The sequence below is a fragment of the Struthio camelus genome, chromosome 3 (assembly GCF_040807025.1).
Source record: "Struthio camelus isolate bStrCam1 chromosome 3, bStrCam1.hap1, whole genome shotgun sequence".
NCBI classification, from domain to species: Eukaryota; Metazoa; Chordata; class Aves; order Struthioniformes; family Struthionidae; genus Struthio; species Struthio camelus.
Window position 1 is genome coordinate 144,915,802 of NC_090944.1, and position 18,712 is coordinate 144,934,513.

At 42.9% G+C, this 18,712-nt stretch overlaps 1 protein-coding gene across 2 annotated transcripts in view; it reads left to right on the forward strand.

Annotated features, from left to right (window-relative positions):
* SLC24A3 (solute carrier family 24 member 3) overlaps positions 1-18,712 on the forward strand; it is a 270,569-nt gene that overhangs the window by 16,740 nt on the left and 235,117 nt on the right. For both annotated transcript variants that reach the window (XM_068940760.1, XM_068940762.1), the window contains exon 2: positions 16,911-17,048. In XM_068940760.1, coding sequence (XP_068796861.1) covers positions 16,991-17,048 — 58 coding nt within the window. In that variant the 5' untranslated portion in view covers positions 16,911-16,990. The remainder of the gene's footprint in view (positions 1-16,910; positions 17,049-18,712) is intronic.

The window sequence follows — 18,712 nt, forward strand, 5'->3', positions numbered from 1 at the left end:
TTGTCTATAATTAAGGTAGGATTAATTGCTTAAAATTGTTTTTTAAGAGACTATTGTGAGATCAGCAGATAGGAGCATGGGATAAAATGCATAATGAATACATCATGCTATAAATAATGGCCAGAGCCAGTGCACAGGCATCCCTGAAAGCTAATAGCTCTTTCAGTATTTAACAAAGGAGGTATCATAGGGAGAATGCGATATGTCACTAGGGCAATTTTCAGCCTGGCTTACTGATACATACATGAGTCTGAGGGAGAGTAAAAACCTGCATGCAGCTTGAACTCTTAGTTGTCACAGTTCATGGTAATCACAGAGAAATATCTGGAGACTGGAGAACTGGTAAGAAGGGATAGTGCTAAGGATTGATCAGAGAGAGGATGCTCGTGGGAGCATCCAACAAAGCACTTGTTGGAACTAGTGCTTTGCTCATTTTTTTAATGTACAGTTACAGATCCAGCAGCGTATGAAAGTCATGTACTTATGTCCATTTTGTAGAAGAACCAGGCTTTCCTGATCTTGGAGCCCATTCACTTGCAGATAGCTTGCTGGCAAGCAGCAGAGCACAATGGAGAGTGAAGAACCATGAACCCCCTGAAACATCCAAAGCCTTGTGTGGGGGGGATGCCTTTACAGCTCTTCTTTGAACTACTCCTTGTGATTCCTTCTACAGCTGTTGCTACTCTGTGCTAATTTTAGCCAGGTACATTCATAAAGTGAATTAAGTTGCATGGAGGAAGGCAAAGCATCGCTTATCAGGCCAGTGGCCACCCTTTGGAGTACTCTTCTCTGGGATAAAAATGAGATTTTGTGGGTCTTTTCCTGAACAGATACAGAGAAAGGGGAGTTACTGCCCTTCTGCCAGCCTGAAACTTTTAGAGAGCAAATCCAGATCCGGTATTGTATGAGAGAGTTAAATACTGGAGTTGAAACCTCTAGTGCTGAGACCTTGTTTCCATGTTGTGAAGTGCCTAGCATGTTTCCAGCACTACATAAGCAGTAAATTATAATGATTAAATAAATAGCAGTTACAGATTTATGTAGCATTGTTTCAGAGAAACACAGGGGAAAGGAGTCATAAGGCAAAGGGAAGCGAGAAAGTCTTTGTAACATGAAAAACATGTTTGTATTGAAACTGGATGCAAAAGCTCCCTATTCCTTCTTGCTTGTTTATTTTTTGCAGGATCCTTTTTTCCTTATCTCTGGTTGAGCAAAGCATGGAAAAAACCTCCTTCTGCTGTTTTCTCGTGGTTACTCTATCCTCAGTGTGCTTCTGGTGTTTAGATACCAGACTGGGAGCCAGGGCTTATGACATTCTTCCTTTCTTTTCCCCCTGAAAGGAGTGGCTTATTTTTAGTGCTTGCAAACACCCTTCTCACTGGAAGGGACACAGCAGGCGTATTCCATACATCTTCCATGGGAGGCTCATGTTCACTGGGGGGAACCGTCTCTGCTCTTACTCTTTGTACGTGACTCTGTAACACGGATCTGTACTCCTGGGCCTCATCTCTGATGAGTCTCTTGTCAGTTCAGGTAGTGGCAAATGCCAGAGGTGCTTTTTGTTGCTTGGACACAGCATGGAAAATGCACATCTTCCCAGTATGTAGGCCTGCCCAGCCACTGATTGTGCTTTTGTCCCCTCGGTTTTGGCATGTTTTGATGATGCCATTTTTTATGAGTTTGTGCTCTCTGGAAGCAGAGGCAGGTTTGTGCACTGTGGCTGGGGGCGTACCGTCACTGGCTGCAGGGAGCTCATCGCAGGTGGTTTGAGATTGGCGCTGCTTGCAACGCTGACAGTGCCGGTTCTGACTTTTGTGCATAGAGCCACGGATGCTGCAGAGATCGCTGCCCTCTTGTACCTGCTCAGTGCTTGCAGAGACGTGGTTTTGAGATGCAGGATCCTCTTTGCTGGCATTTACTTCGAGCCTTGGTCTCCTCAAGCCATTCCCTGCATGTCTGGCCTCCCTCTAAGTGGAAGAAGTAGGTGCAAAGTAGGTCCTTCAGGTTGTTACTTCATTTAGTTTCCTTCTGTTTTGCAGGGTAAATGTAGGGCAGCTTGCTGTGAAATTTATGCTCGTTGAATGCAGCCTATACTTTTGCACCAATATCTCCAATCATGTATGCTTTTTAACAATGAAAGTGAATAATATGCGTGAATGTAACTCCACTGTGATAAATTGTATTTGAACAGTTGTGCAGGTCTAACTCAGTTGATAACTCTGAGTTACGTCCAGTCTACGTTTTTTATATACTTGCCATTTTGGAATGTGCTGTGTTTATTTGTGTTATGGTAGGAATAGACCAGGACTCCTTTATGCTAGGCACTGAATGTGGAGGAGCTAGGTTAAATTTTTTGCATCAATAGATTATTATTTAAAACAAAATGCTGTTTATGGCAGTAATTCTACAAGGGTGGGTTTTTGTTTGTTTGTTTGGAGAGCTGCAGCTTTTTATTCCAGCCTATCTTTAGAGTTCTTTTTTTGGGGGGGACTACATTTTGTTCTACAGAATTACTTTTAGCTAAAAGTATAAAAGAGGACCACCCAAACCAAAATGAAACACTTTATTCCAAGTTGACTGAAACATTTAATCTGAGCCAAAACAGTATTTCCTCCCAGCATGTCAGCTCAAAATTAGGGGGAAAAATACATTGATGTTGGGGGAAAGAGCAGTGAATGTTCAGTGGCTAACCCACCATGCCCCCCTCCCCTCAAATCAAGTATTTGCCCACCTGTCACATGGACTGGCAACACCACTCATTTTCCACCCCTGTTAAGGGTAAATGTCTCCTCTAGAGAATTACCCTCTTACTGTGTGACATTGTTCAAGCCTTCCAGGAAGAAAGGATCTGCTGGAAAATAGTGAGGAGCTTAATTACTGCTTTCGCAGCCATATGTGGCCTTGAATTCCAGGTTCAAGCAGCCACAGGATCTTGGAACTATATAAAAAGTAACACTATTACTGATAGAAAATCAAATTTAGATTATTTTTAGAAGCCTTTAATAATTTATTATTGCTATTTTTTCCTTGCTGTCTGCCATGATGTGTGAGTGACCTGCGTGACTTGTGGTACAACCACCTGTAACATGACTCTCCCCAAAGTCACTCCAGTAAAATGGCTTTTTGCTGCAGTTCTTGCCTGTGATTTCTTTGCCTCTGATCTGAAGTCAGAGGGTACTTTTGGATGGTTTCCCTGGGCTTTGGATGAAGCCCATGTTTTGGACCGTGGCCTGGGAAGATTTTTAACAAAGCATTTTTAGATTGTCAGGAGTAGGGAGACACGGTGAATTGGATTGAGAAGGTTACTGATGTAAGAAGGGAGCTCAGAGAGAGTTTTAGCGAAATACAGAAAAAGGAAAGAGTAGCCCGGGAGTCTAAATGCATTTTGGGATTGTCAAGAGCCCATTGCTGGGAGTGGAGCAAAGGAGCATGGCTGAGACGGAGCTAAGATCAGGGAAGAAATTGCTCTGAGAGGATGCTAGGGAGGGGGGGATTTATTGCCCATCTTCCTTTTATGCCTCTAAAAACTTCCTCTGTAATTTTAATTCCCTCTATTAGGAAAAAAAATTGTTGGTACCTACACTAAAGTAATGCAAAAGACGGTGCTCCATCTATCCCTAAAATTAATCTCTACAACCGCCCCAGAAGCAGAGGAGACAAAAAGCACGCTTTGCTGGCCATGAATAGGAGATGGTACCATTCTTGGGAACATCACAAGGGTAGAAGAAACGTGCAATAATTCTACCAGAAAAGATATACTTTACCAGGGGTGCAGGCAAAATTATGCCTGGTGGTCAGCAGCTGCCAAGCATCAGAGATAATGTCAACAGCATTCAGATCTGTTTGTAAAAGGTTAATGAGATTAACGTGCTAGTGCAGTTGTTAAGATTCCCCTGAGAAACAAAAGTAATAGAGAATCAGGCTAAATATACTAGAGGGCTGCGGTAGTGGGAAACTCCACCTTGAGTATTGTGTGGTTTCAGCAGGGACATAGTGGAAGGTCTAAGGAAGAACAATGAAAATGATTTGAGGCACAAAAAGATTTTTTTATAAGAAGAAATACACCGTTTAGTTTAGACAGGAGCTGAATCATAGGAGACATGATAGACAGGTTAAAAAAGAATGATATTTTTTAGGGGTTAACTTGACTCTTTTGCCCTTACTAGTATCACAGAATCACAGAATGGTTTAGGTTGGAAGGGACCTCTGGAGATCCTCTAGTCCAACCTCCCTGCTCAGACAGGGTCCTCTAGAGCATATTGCCCAGGATCACATCCAGGCGGGTTTTGTATATCTCCAGCGAAGGAGACTCCACCACCTCTCTGGGCAACCTGTGCCAGGGCTCTGTCACCCTCACAGTCAAGAAGTTTTTCTCAGGTTCAGACGGAACTTCCTGTGCTTCACTTTGTGCCCGTTGCCTCTTGTGCTGTTGCTGGGCACCACGGAGAAGAGTCTGGCCCTAGCCTCTCGACACCCTCCCTTCAGATACTTGTACACATTGATCAGATCCTCTCTCAGTCTTCTCTTCTCCAGGCTCAACAGGCCCGGCTCTCGCAGCCTTTCTCCAGAGGAGAGATGCTCCAGTCCCCTAATCCTCTTTGAAGCCCTCCGCTGAACTCTCTCCAGTAGGGCCATGTCTCTCTTGTACTGGGGAGCCCAGAATTGGGCACCGTACTCCAGGTGAGGGAGGCCTCAGCAGGGCTGAGGAGAGGGGCAGGATCACCTCCCTCCACCTGCTAGTAAAGCAAGAAGGCTCTAGCCAATTTAATGGACACACTGTTATGAATAATAAAACTATTTTCTGGACAAGCTGTTAAAAGAATAATAAAGGAAACCTAGGATAATCACCTAGATGTTTGACACAAGATACTAAACAGGAAATCTCACTTAGTTCATTTAACTAAGCTTAAAACTACCACTGTTCAGGATGGTGGAGAAGTGTGTGCAGAAATCCATGGGTTTTAGAGGAATCGGTGCACTAATTAAAAGATACATGTTGGTCTAAAAAGGAGGTATTTTACTGAAGTGATGAAGTTAGGCCTGAAAAGAGCTAGCTTTTTGTTGAGTAGTTGGTATGAAAAATCTCCTGTTTATTTGTAAATAAAAACCCATATCAAAATGGTTATTTAACAATAAAATGTCACAGAGCGAATGGATTTAGAGAAAAAACAATCTTCTTCCATACTTTCTTGTTAATGAAGGAGATTTTTTTCAACTAAATTTTCCTCTTTTTCTTGAGAAAAAAGTACTTTCCTTTTGGCAAAATACATTTTAGCAAAATATATTTGGCTATAATGTTTGAGGGGAAGGGGAAAAGACCGGGAATGCACACACTTTGTGTAAATACTTACTTACACTCATTTTTGGGGAGACTTCTCAATTTTTAAGGAAGCAAGAAAGGACAAGCCTGCTCAAGGTTAAAACATATTCTCTTTCGCTAGTTGAGTTGCTAATTTTCAAACATCTTTGGTAATCAGGATGCATGATTACCACAGTGAGGGGACCTCCATTACTGACGTAGTAACACACTATGGGGCGCATCATTCCTTCACCTTCCTGATGTTCCTTTTAATTTAATGAGTTTAGGTCCTCACGACTTCATCAGCAGTGACTAAGAGTGCTAATGCTGATGAGGAAAGAAGAAAACTACCTTATTCCCATTTAATTAGTGGGCATGAGAAAATGCATGAATCCCTTAACAGTAAAACTGTTTGTATTGCACTGCATCTAAATTTCAGTCTGTACTGCATAGTATGGCAGTACCTTCCTAAATATTACTGCTTCTGCCATGATAGCATTTAGTTACTGTATCTCTCTTGTGCTAGGAATCATACAAATGTGCAGGAAGAAGCAGGCCTTGTACAGAGCTGAGGCAGGTGAAGGATGAAATTGTTAACAGAGACCAAGAGTGTTTAGTTAAGGTCACATAGCAAGTTTGTGACAGGGTGGGAATTAAACTTCAGTCTCTTAAATCATTGCCTTGTATTCTGGCTAGAGGCTCTGATACGTGCTAGTTTTACCTTTGCTTCTTCCAGTCCTGGAGGGGAGTTTTGATGGTGTGTGTCTCTAAATGATGCAGTAGAAGATTTCTGTCTTTTACAAAGGTATCAGAGCTTTGCTATGTAAAGCACTGCAGATAATATAAAACCTGTGCGTGTTTCTGAGCCGCTATGCGTACAGAATATCCCCTACGAAACCAGAGATGCATGCAGTGCCACAGGCACACACGGGGAAGTCAAATTAATTGTGAAGCGAGGGAAGAGTTGGGTTTCAGAGAAACTACTGGACAAAAATATGCTTTCAAATTAAAGAGTGGGTGTCATGAAAAGAGGAGTTCACCTGCATTTCCTGAGCAACATTCCTCCTTGCTGACTCTCCTGTGCCAGTTCTGGGTGGAGTGAGTTCATTTTACACATCGCTCCTTAATCAGAGATGCCTCTGTAGAGTTCAGTAGGTTAACACCAGCATCTAGCTTGGCAGGACCGTCATCCGGAAGCAGCTGAAAGCTTTATGTGCAATCTTGGTACCATGGGTGGATTTTTCCAAAGCACTGGCTGACCTAAAAGTTTTCTTTGACTACAGGATGGGAGTAGAGGAAGACTCAAATGACATGCATATGAAAACTTCATTTTCATTTGTTAGGTAGCTATACAGAGTTGTGTTTGGGTATTTTGGTCGTTGCTTTTTGTTTTTAAGCCAAAAATCATTGTGTTGACAGGTCTTTATGCTGTGCTGTGAGAGTTGTAGAATGAATAGTCATTAGACCTTAAGAGCATGCTCTGATTTTCCTACCTGCAGCTGAGCTCAGAAGGTTCCTGCCCAGCTGTTTGCTTATGTAGCAGATAGTGGCTGGGAAGGCCAAGAAGGGTCTTTGAGCTGTTGATGTTTTGCATGCTCTGTGCCAGGAGAAAGGTGGTAAGCCTCTGCCTGAAGGTATGCTGGAGTAGTGTCTGACTCATCTCTGGAGACCTGGAAGCCAAGAGAGTAGGTAAACCTGAGAGGGGAGGTTATGTGGTGCTGGAGTCATTGCCTGTGTCTTCCTCAGGCGGGTACCTTGTCTTTTTCTTGCTCCTTTGAGGGTGTGCATGAGGGAGGAACAGCTGGAAAGGCAGTATTTTGTTCATACCAAGTGGTGTGTTTGAGACTGGGAAAGGTTCCTGAGCTGAAAGAGTCAAAGAGCCTACCTGAGCTCTCTGAAGGGGTCTTGAGATTGGGAGAGAATAGGGTATGTTTGAACAAAGACTGTCTCAGTAATAGTTACTGATAGGGGAAGAACAGAACTTCTAATTCATCTCTCCAGGCCTGTTTATCCGCTTTGAAGGCAAGGCTGGATCTTTAACTCGGCTTGCATTTACTAATGTAGCAAAGAGCAAGAGGCATTTGGGATATAAGCGCACCTGGGAGTTTTGTGGGGGCTGCTTTCCTTCTGGTGGTGGCCACATACAAAAATTGTAATAAATGGCAGAGAAAGATATTGGGGGAGGGGGGGCGAAAGAGAAGAATTTTGACCTTGTTTTTGCCCCTTTTTAGTTGCGAGCAAAATTCGGGTGTCGCTGCCTAGTCTGTCAGCAGAAAGGTGAAGTCATTTGGGGTGGGTGCCGATGTTGTCTCCCCTGGAGCTGTTTAACCCTGCATAAGCAAACAAATAGGGCAGGGAAAGCCTGTGAGTGTCTTACTAGAGCTTTGGTCTGAGTGGAGGACATCTGGGTGCTGGTCTCTGCCCCAGTTATTTTTAATTACCTCTACATAGAGGAATAGCTTCCATGGGAAAATCTTCCCTGGAGTGTGTGTAAAGCTATGTCTTGTGAAATGGGGACAGCCCCCATGATATTCCTGCCCTGAATTAGCTAGAGAGGGGATTTGAACCTAGGTCTCCTGCGTCCCCACTGAGTGTGTTGATAGCTGGGCCATAGAGAACCAATGCTGCCTTCTCCTTGTTTTTTGTTTTATATGGCTGGCACTTGAGTCACTGTGCAATAATACCCTGAAAAAAAAAATCGGAAGTGCTTCATCTGAGAAATAAGTCAGAACAAAACCCATTTGGATACTCAGCTTTTTTTTTTCCTCCTGTTTGGCCAAAATTGTTTTTTCTGACCCCCTTTGCACAAATTTCTTGAAAGTTGGAGAAGGCTCAGGGGCTGGGGATATGAGGCAGCTGAGGATTACGTGCTGGCAGACAAGAGTTTGTACAGATGTGCTGGGAAGAGGGGCTATTAGGAAAGCAGGCTGTGGGAGGTGTGTAGAGGAAGAGGCAGCTCAGCTGGGCTGAGCTACAAAAGGTTTGAGAGCCATGTTGTGCATCAGTACCAGCTGGGAAGCAAGGTAAGAAACGCTCATGGGCTACAGAGTTATTCCCTTGGAAAAGGCATGTGGCATCTAGAGTGAACATAATCACAAGGGTCTGGCTGCTGGCTGAGCTTAATGGCTGTTGGCTGGAGAGCGAATCTTGAGAAATGAATTACAAGAGCTAGGATAGGAGAAATTCTGCAACTCTTCATCTGCCAAAGCCATCAAACTTTTTCCATGAGGATTTGCAAAAGCTGAGAGGAGGCCTGCAGGCATGGAGCCAGATGCTTCTCAGCAGCAGGGAGTCAGTCTGTGCTTTGTTATCCACTGCATCTCCTCTTGTGTTGCCTGCCTCACCTGAGAGATGTCCTGAGGCAGATGCCCTCCCAGCACTGGTGGGTGGTTTAGGGCAGCAGAAGTCTTTCACCTCAGCATCTTCCATCAGCAGGTGAAAATAGTTAAGTCATCATTCCTGCACTGCTCCATTTAATACCAGTCTTGCCAGGAGTCTCAAAATAGTTCCATAAGCAACTTCTGTAGGTTCTTTCTTCTGCCTTTCCCTATATGATGGTAGGTGGCTAGTTTGTGCAGGAGTCTTCACTTTTCCTCCCCTGCTGTGTGTGCTCGTTTGCCCCGTGGCTCCTTGCAGCATTCAGGGTGTGTTGGGATGTGTGTATGTTCTGTGTCTCTGTCAGGTCTTAATGCTGTAGGACTTGTGTTTGCAAAATAAATATAATTTCACACCTTCTCTGACAAGCCAAGGCCTATGTAGTGCACTTGTGTTCCTAAATCACCTGGGTGCTTTGAAGAGTCATACGCACTGTTAAAATACTACCTTTATGACTGGTTGTTCCCCAAAAATATGGGCCCATCAGATCACCTCTCTCACTACTACTGTGATTACGAAGCTGCTTATGCTTTTCTTTAGCCGCCGCTGTTGTCTTAGCGGGGGTTGGATTTCATGGTTTGGTGGCCCAAGGCAGAGTGTTGTGGTTCTGGACAGCTGCAGGCACTTAGTTCTGCTGATCCTGGGGATGCTCTTCTGAGAGGACTATGTGTTGGCCTGGAAAACTGGTCATTCTTCCTGTCTCTGCTAAGTCACCTACAGTGTGATCTTCCTTGAACGAGTTGCTTTTCCTCTGTGCACTGGTGTTTTCTCTTGGTCTGCCATGTAATTAGATTTGTGGGCAAATCTTAGAGCTTTAGTGCAGGGACCCTGACTTATGTATTATGTGCCTGTAACTGCTGTTCCCTCTATCCCTTACTCATGCTGTACAAGTATTAAAAATGATGGTGGCCTGGCAGATGCACGTCCCCTACCCTTGTGTCCCTTTGCACCTAGAGCAGTACACGTAAAAACACAGCTCTGCAATGAGATATAAGGAACTGGCTGCTCTTCAAAGCCAGGTGTTTTGTTTTTCCCTGAGGATGTTGTATTGATGGTCTTTCCTGCTGATGATTCCAAAAGGAAAACATCTCCCAGACCAGACTGCAATGAAAGATAATCCATTTTTGAAGTGCTTATGCAATCCTGAGCTTGGATTACCCTGTGAAAATTTGTAGCAGATCCCTGATTGCCTTAGGAGAAACCAGCGTACATGAGCTAACCGGCCGCTTACCTGCAGGGTCAAGGGCTAAAAGTAGTGACCGCACAAATGTACAGCCAGCAGAAGAGAAAAGTGAAAGGACAGCCTCACAGTGTGCTCCAATCACTTTAATCGAGCCTGGCTCTATTGAAAGACTTAGTGTGCTCTTTCTTGAGGTAGATAATCCAGCTAGTTCAAAAAAAAAAAAATCCCTCTTTTAAAAAAAAAACCCCAAACCACCACCATCAAAACAATAGATAAAAGGGACAGACAAGAAGAGGGAGGGCAACCATATTTTAGAAAAGCTGTGCTGTTTTTGGCTCTGGTCAGCAGGATCTAGCAGTTTGCATAGAAAGTAGTTTATTGTCAGTGAGAGCCGAGGATACGGGCCAGCACTGTGAAGTCGTTAGCAGAAATGCATTATGTTTCTGAAATGCGGTAATGACAGATCTGTCCCTTTTGTCTGCTTTGACTAGGCCAGTCTCTGGTCTGTCAGCTCTTTGCTGCTTGTGCTTGTTGCCTGTGAGCACCTTTCATCTTTGCTAGGTTTTGGCACTTCAGTATTATTAGGCCAAATCCTCCACTGTAGTAAATCAATCTATATATACATCAAAGTTCAAGGAGTTATCGTGACTTACCCAGCTGAACATTTGGCATTTGGCCTGCGTTTTTTTTTTGTTTTTTTTTTTTTTAATCCTCCCCTATTAATCCAGAGTTGTCCATTGACTCAACCCTGGTTTGAATGAGGGTAAGTCCTATAATATACTCGTGTTGAGTTATCTCCGTACCTCAGTATGATGCTGGAGAGCTTTCCACACCCCTTCCTCAGCAAACCTCAAGTCCCTAATTTATCCCCATCACCTTCTCCTGAATGTTTTTTTTCTTCCTCTCTTCTTGCTCCAATTGTAGGGTGACAGGCAATTTTGGAGGCTCAGATGGTTTAGATGATAGATTGGAAGGAGTGCCTGTTGTTGTGGGTTTTTTTTAGTTTTATTTTTCTTTTTGAATCAGCAGGTTGGAGAGAGAGATGCTAATTCCTGTCTTCCTCAGGTGTTGGCATGCACCTAGAGGAGAGACTATATATATGATATTAAACACTTATCCTCATAACTGTGAGCTCAGATTATTTGCTCTACATACCCTAGGACTCTGCAGTACTTCAGGCAGGTGCACCTGCATACAGTACCTAAAACAGTGAGGTCTCCTCCCCAACTGGAGCTGCTCAGTGTTATCATACCAGAAGTAATTACAGTTATAGCAGTAATGAAGGGAGCAATTGCATTAATTTTTTACCATGATAAAAAGGTAGGAAAGTGTTTTCCTCATCTGCATAGGAGTGTTGGGGACACCTATGTAAAAATAAGTCTTTGTTGGGGAGCTGTGTGGATGAATGCAATGCAGTAAGTCTTTACATCCCTGTAAAGTCATGATGCCCCCCCCCCAAACTGCATCACTTGCCTGCCTCCCAGTTTCCAGAGATGAGTAGGGGTATTCTTGCTTCGTTTAATTTTTCGCATGTTGACTAGCTATGTGAAGGCAGACCCATGCCGACCGTGCTGGTGGTGAGCAAGTGGCCCCTGAACTCCACCGTAGTTTGCTGGGCCTCGTTGGAACTGGAACGTCACCTCTGAGATCCTGCTGGCTTATTGAGGTTCCTATGGGTTAATGCTGAAAAAAAACACGCTTCCTTGAGATCAATGTGTAATTGAGGAATACCTGTATATCGTGTAACATTACAAAAAAGTATTCTTCATGCAAAAAAGTGCAGATTAGGATGTGTTTAGTCATCGTTCTACAGTGCTTCAAGTTGTAAACTTCAACCAGAGCCATCTGGAGTAGGATAAGGAATCATGAGTTCCCACGTGAAGATTTGGGTCACGCACTGACTGTTCTTAGAGGTTTTGAGCAACCTGAGCAGTTCTTCTTTCCACTCTTATTTCATTTTTATGATCATAAGCAGAACAGATCAGCAATCTCGTACGGGAGCCTGTTCTCACAAGACTGCCACCCCAACTTGGCAGCCACAAGAGTTCACAGCAAACAAACACTAATACACTAGCAGTGTTATTTAAAGAGACAAGGCCAGTGGAAATGCACTGTCTGCATTGTCTTATTTATGTTATGCAATGCAGTACAGGCACAAAAACAGGGAAAAATTACTCGTATGCTTATTGTCCACAGAAATATCTGTGGGAGTAAGCAGAAATAAAGCTCTCTAGAACCTGGATTCTGACCCTGTAATTTAAACTAGTGCTGGATAATAGGAGTTGTGGAAAATACCTTGTGGCAACATTTAGTTTTTTTAAAAAAAAAAAAAACCTCCCACTTTAGAAAATGTTGTGGAACAGAACTTTGGAAAAAAATCTTTATTGTAGCAAAGTTTTCAAAGGCATTGCAATATTATTTTAATATAAAGCCAGCAGCATTAACAAGAAAAATGCTAGCTGTAAAATATATATTGGCCTAAATAAAATGACAGTATAGCTAATATAAAATGTTTAGTAGTTTTTTTTTAACTCAGCTGAGAAATTGAAACAAATGACGTTGATATTTTTTCCTATTAAAAATCATTAAAATTAAGGAGACACACCAATTATGATTTGGGTCTATTTTTGCTGGCTATTATTTGGTGTGTATTTAAATTAATGGATTGGGTTCTCCTTTAGTAAAATAAGTACTTAGGCCGTGTAGCCTGGCTGTAATGTGAAGCTTCAAGTCAGCCTGAGTTTTGCTTTAGGACAGCTGGATAAAGGCCTGCAACATTTGGTCTGAAATGGGAAGCCTGAAGCACGTTTGCTCGCCAAGAATATTTGTGATTGTTGCACCTACCTTTGAAAACTATTGTGGAGATGAAATTGTATAATATATTCTGATACTCTGTAAATCAGAATATACATACATTTTTCCTTCTGAGGTGGCTGAGGCCCTTCGACAGCAGCCGCAGGTGTTGTGGCATCCTGATGCCTGGCCCCACTAGCGCTGAGAGTGGAGGGTCGTCGAAGCCAGGGAGCGGGGCTGGTCTCCCAGGTACAAGCATTGACGGCTCACTGTTTATGCAGCCCTGACTGTTGTGGGATGCTGCAACCAAAGTGATGTCCCTGATGCTGGCTGCCACAGCACCCTGCTGTGTTGGTGGTGGTGGGGTTTGTTGGTTGGTTGGTTTGGTTTGTTTCTTTGGGGAGAGGGGTTGATTGTCTCGTGCCAGCACCTAAAGCGGAGTAGGATGCTGCTAGGTCAGGATGGTGGTACCCCACACCCCGCGTGCAAGGGGATGGCTGATATATAAGGCATCCGTGCACAAAGGGTTAAATCGCGGCTGACAGTTCCTCTTTCACTGAATCTGCCAAAACACGAATCCAAGTTTCTGAGCTATTTTTTGCAAGGACCGATAAGAGCACAGTCAGTGCCTGTAGGGCAGGCATCAAGCTGCTTCCTGCTGTGCTTCAGGGAGGCCTGTAGCAGCAAGTGGGGAAATGCAGACCCCTTCGTTTGGGCCTTCGCAGCAAGAGCTGGGGTTTTAACTGTCTCAAAATGTCCTTGTTTGCAAGGTTAAAATCTTGATGTGTCCCTATTTCCCCAGGGAAATCCTTAGAAGGCCCAACTTTTGAAGACAGAATTTCATTTAATCTTTATCTTTTATTTCCTATGACTCTGTTGAGCCTGATATGTTTAGAGTGGAGATACCTAAAGCAGGATTTTGTCAGCTGGTTGTGGGTTCTGCTGTGGGATGGCTTACCTTGCTTAAAGCTGGAGCTATAGGAGAAAAGCTGTAAGTAGTATAAATCAAAATCATCCCTTCAGCTTCAGCCGCGGATAGATTCTGCAATTTACGCTTACTTGTGTGAATGCCGAATGTGACTCTATTACAGACACTTTTTTGCCAAATTAAGCTTTCCTCCCTTACAAAGTCATCTCAAATGTCTGGGGGGGGGGGTGTTCCCCCTTCCCCCCCAACCCCATCATTTGGAAATGTTTGCAATCCGAGACAGAAAGTTGTTTTGTGTTGGGAGGGAACAGGAGAGCTTTCTGCAGGAACTTGGGGGAAGCAACAGTCCTAGAAGGAGCTCGTGAGTTTTCCCGTGTGCATTTCCTCCATGTAACAGAGCACAACCAAGCATCAACTGCTTAGAGAAAAGCCTCTCTGCTTTGAAAACAATTTGTATATGAAATTGAAACTACTTAGCTCAGATTGCCAAAGTATGTTTATTATTAAGGAAGATGTTTGATGCTGCACTATTGCATGGGCTCTTTTTGAGAAACACAATCCACCTCGATAGATGGTGTTTGTATGTGTTTAATTTGCAACTTAAGCTCTTACTCCTGCTCACAGACAAAACAAATAACAAACAGCATTCTTTAAAGTGATAGTAATAGTGCAAAACGTCTGAAGCTTAAAATGATGATGATATTTAATTTACCAAGTTAAACACTCTTTGCTTAGAAAGCAGAGCGTTTAAGGCTGCCTATGCAGTTGTGATTCTCCTTCAAAAGAAGCACGTGCACTGGCTCCTGCCTGCCTTAGCGTTGTTGGTCCCCAGCACCGCTTGTTGGCCTTGGATTTAACCTTCCAGGCATAGCAGTGCCTCACTGCTGGTAGCGTGACATGGGAGCTGCCCTTGAGCAGTGTGAGACGTAAAAGTTTGTGCAAGACAGAAGTCTCGGGTTGGCAACTGCGATCTCAAGGGAATGAGTTGGAAAACCTAACGAAAGGGTTGGAACTTGCAATAAATCTTTTCCTTTATCCCTAAGAACCCTCTGAGTCACCATCCCAAAATTTTATTCTCTTCTAATGCTCTTTGCTCGCTCTCTACCTCAGTAGTGTCTTTCATGCTGAGCACACCTGGGAATAGTTGAGTTTTAAAGCTGGCTAACGCTTCATATACCGTGTTCAGACTGCTGCCTTGGCAGTGACCCTCAGGGCTGTAAAGTCCACATGTAGAGAATCACATCTGTAATGGCTTTTTGACTGGCAAAATGGCATGTTCTTCCCACTGGGCAGGACAGACAGGCTTTGCAGTAACCTGAAGGCCTACAGGGGAAAGGCCATGGGCATTCTCAGTGATGTGCACTTGAGGAGTAACTTGACTAGCCGAGTCCTCGTGAGAGAGGCTGTGTTCTGCTTGGCAGGAATAAGATGGATGGGTGGGTGGAAATCTCACAAATGTTTGTTATTAGATAGGCTCAAGGTCTCTGTTGCAAGAATAGTTGATTTTCGTGTGTGTGTGCCTGCTTGAAGTGGATGCTTCAGCATCTTTTAAAAAAAAGAAAAGTTTCTGTTTGTTTTTTTTTCTCCCCCTCCCTTGAGAGTTTAAAACTATATCGGATGCATGGAGCTGACAAATGAACATGTGCTTTCAGCTCATTACGCGGACATGGCTAAGGCTGACCAGGACTGTGCCAAGAATGTAATAAAAAAGAGCTAGCTGTTTATGTTGACATTGCTAAAATAGAATTTCACTTAGCGGCACCAACTCAAAGCCAAGAGGGAGAGCGAAGCAAGGAAAGAGTCAGTGAGCAGTAATAAGAGGCAAAGGAAATACCACGTATTTCATAGGGTTACTTGCCATATACTCATACCTGAAACCATCCTGTGCCTTGCAAGCATGGCAGCAAAACATAGATGGGAATGCTGAGCTGGAAGCAAACCATGAGTTTCATTCTTGAAACTGCTTTAGAACGATTTTGGTTTGATGTGCTAACTCTTGCTGAATGGAGCTAGTGTTTGAGTATAGTGTGTCTTCAAGTTTATTACATAAATTAGTTTTGGTACCCGGTGGGTCAACTTTTTGGTCTGTTTCTTTGCCGGCTATCAATGTCTACATTCACTTCTCAATATAATAGTTCTATTCTATGTGGCTTCTTCCTCTGTAGCAAAATCCTGCTGCTAGTTACCCATATCCTTTGTTAGAGTTGAAAATGTCTCTCCAGTCGTCTTTTTATTACTCTTTGCTACTTCCTTGCTTTCCGGGTGATAAGTTTTGTTTCACTGGGTTAATGGCTTTAGGAATAGGGTTTTTCTTTAGTATTCTTGGGGGCAATTGTGTGTGGCACTGAAATTTGTTTGACAGAGCGGCAGTGGTTTTGCAGTCAGCTCTGGGTCTTGATAGCAACAGAACTGGCAAGTGAAAGCAAAATGACTGATGCTTGAAAAACATGAAATCAGTAAAGACACATGCGTTTAATGTTAGAAGGGCTTTGCATGCAAGGGCATGATAAAGAATAAGCTCCACCCCCCCCCCCCCCCCCGATTTAAAATGATTAACACCAGCTGGGGTGAAATTTATCCTTTTGGGGGTTTTACATGAAGTACATGTCCCTGATGTTTTATAGATGTTTGCTGATTTGAAGTAGGGAAGACTGCTTAAGTGACTTGGAGTCATGCTCTGGCCCGTATCCTGTGATCTCTACGGCTTCAGACAGATTGTGTTGGATGGGACTAATGATACAGTAGGGCTTAAGAACCGTTTGGAGAATGAATACATCCTTATGCTCTGTGGCCAGACTTTCTGAGTAGAACCTGAACAGAGATATATATTTCATGTTTGTAAGTGACTACTTTGTAATGCATCGAAAAGCTGGTCTCTGCCCCAGAAGGAGTAGGTTTGAGAGTCTTTCTACCAATGTTGGTAGACAATGCATTGGGCACGAGATATTGAAGTAGATCCGTATGGAGCAATTTGGTGAAAATAATGTTCAAATTTTTATTATGAAAATGTATTTTGAAAATGGTGATTGCTCCTACATCGAAGTCCTCTCTCTACGCTCTCCCTGTCTCTGTTTCTTGATTCAATGTGAGTCGCCAAGTTCTGCCGTTGCAGTCATGAAAAACTAAGAAAGCTCTGACCCAGTGAAGTGTATAAAGCATGCATAGTATTTTATTGATTCAGAAAGCTGCCTACCTAACTTCTATGTGTCAAATTTTTACAAAAACAGTGAGTGATACCCCAGTTTTAAACTGATTGAGGCTTACAGCTTCTTGCAAAACAAAAAGTTATCTTTCCTGTGCAGTCTCATGTATCTACTGCTCTTTTCCTCTAGGTTATGATGGCCTGAGCTATTCTGTGGAAAATAATGACAAATGGAGTGGGAGACAGCTACTGCAAGCAAATGAGGAGAACATGACTGACGTCCCAGAGGATGGAGGGCAGCCGTATGTCAGAAATTGCACTGAACCAGGTAGGAATGAAAGGCACCTCCTTCTATCAACTATCAGCTTCTCAGGCTGATAGTTGGCTTTCTTCCCTCCAAATATCTGTACTGATATCGCCTTCACTTCCAAAACCACTTCACTTACGTATTTTTACATCCATAAGCAGGCTTGTTCTTTTTTCCTTATATGTGTGCATGATATGGATATTCCAGACTCCCTCTGCAATTAGGGTTAAGAGGAGGATTGGCTGTCAGCTACAGCACAAGACATATGCTAATAACCAAATGTTAGGATCTCTGCACTGAGCTTTTTACACAAGTCTTAAGTGGAATGCCTTCCATGTTTATCGCATAAACATTGCGTTCAGCTCTTGCTATGAGGCATATGTATTGAAGACATTTGCTAGTAGGATTTTTATCTGTAACATTAGTAGGTAGTCATATATTTAGTACAAGTAGTTCCACCAGCAGTGGGCCCAAAGAAGCCTATCTTTCTATAGGTTGAAGTTCTACAGCCAAGTTCCCGGGTTGATTTGCTGATGCAAAATAGGACTCAGTTCATAATGTAGCTTTTTGCTCAGGGAGGGACTTTTGCAGTCTTTCTCCTCTCCTTGACTTTGCTTTTTATGAAATACACAGAAACTTAATGTTGTTGAAACTCTGCTGCTCTGTTCCATTTGACTGAAGCTGGTCGACATATTCAGAAGCTTTTGGAGGAGTTGGGCACAAACATACCAACTGTATCTATATGCTTCATACAGCCCCCTTCCTCAGGGCTCTAACTACAGCCAAATTTAAGAGTGATCGGGGCAGGGGGATAAGAATATTTAGCTGTAGGAAATATGCTTTTTGAACTTGGCCTTTTCTGGGCTATTTGGAGTATTTTGTTAATTTCTTTTACTTACTCTGAAAGCAGCACTCTTTATTTAGAGGGGCAAATTCCTTTTCCTGTAATTGAAGGAACCAATTGCTTGCAACCTTGTTCCAAAAAAAACTTTCCTTGGACTCTAGAAAAAAGAAGAAAATTGAGTTTCTTTTAAATTTTCATCTGAATGATTTTATGTCACATTTGCCTTTATCCAAAGGAACATCATTAGAATAAATCACTATTAGAGGGGAAGCTGCTTCTTCCTTTGTTTATTCATTTTCATAGGAGAACTTGGATATCATTTTGTCAAAGTTCAGGGAGGGGAGGGGAGGGGAAAGCTGTTTATTCTTTCTTCATAAGATCATATAGGTTATGTGCCCCAAGAGACACTCGAACAAATACAGTTAGAGTTGCTGCATTTCTCTGCCTTTCATTTTTCCTCCATTGTAATCCGTAATAACGTTTCTGAACAGATGGATATGTTCTCTTTTCAGCAGCAAAACTTAGTACAAAAATTCTTCTTATTCTATTCTTTGCTTGCTTGCATTTCTCCCATATAGTGCGGATCCAGTCTTAGAGCCTCACATCAGTATCTGTAATAATCCTTTCCCCCACTTATCTCACTACATCGACATTTGCTGTCTCACCATCCTCAGCTCTTTCTACTGCCAGAACCAAATAAAATTGCCTATATGAAATGTGTGGGGTTTTATTCATGGTGGGTTTTTTCCCCCTTTTCCAGAAGATCAAATACCAATAATAGAGTGTATTCTATAGTGTCCAGGAGAGAGAAAGTAGAAATACCTCAGTGAATTACTGTTGT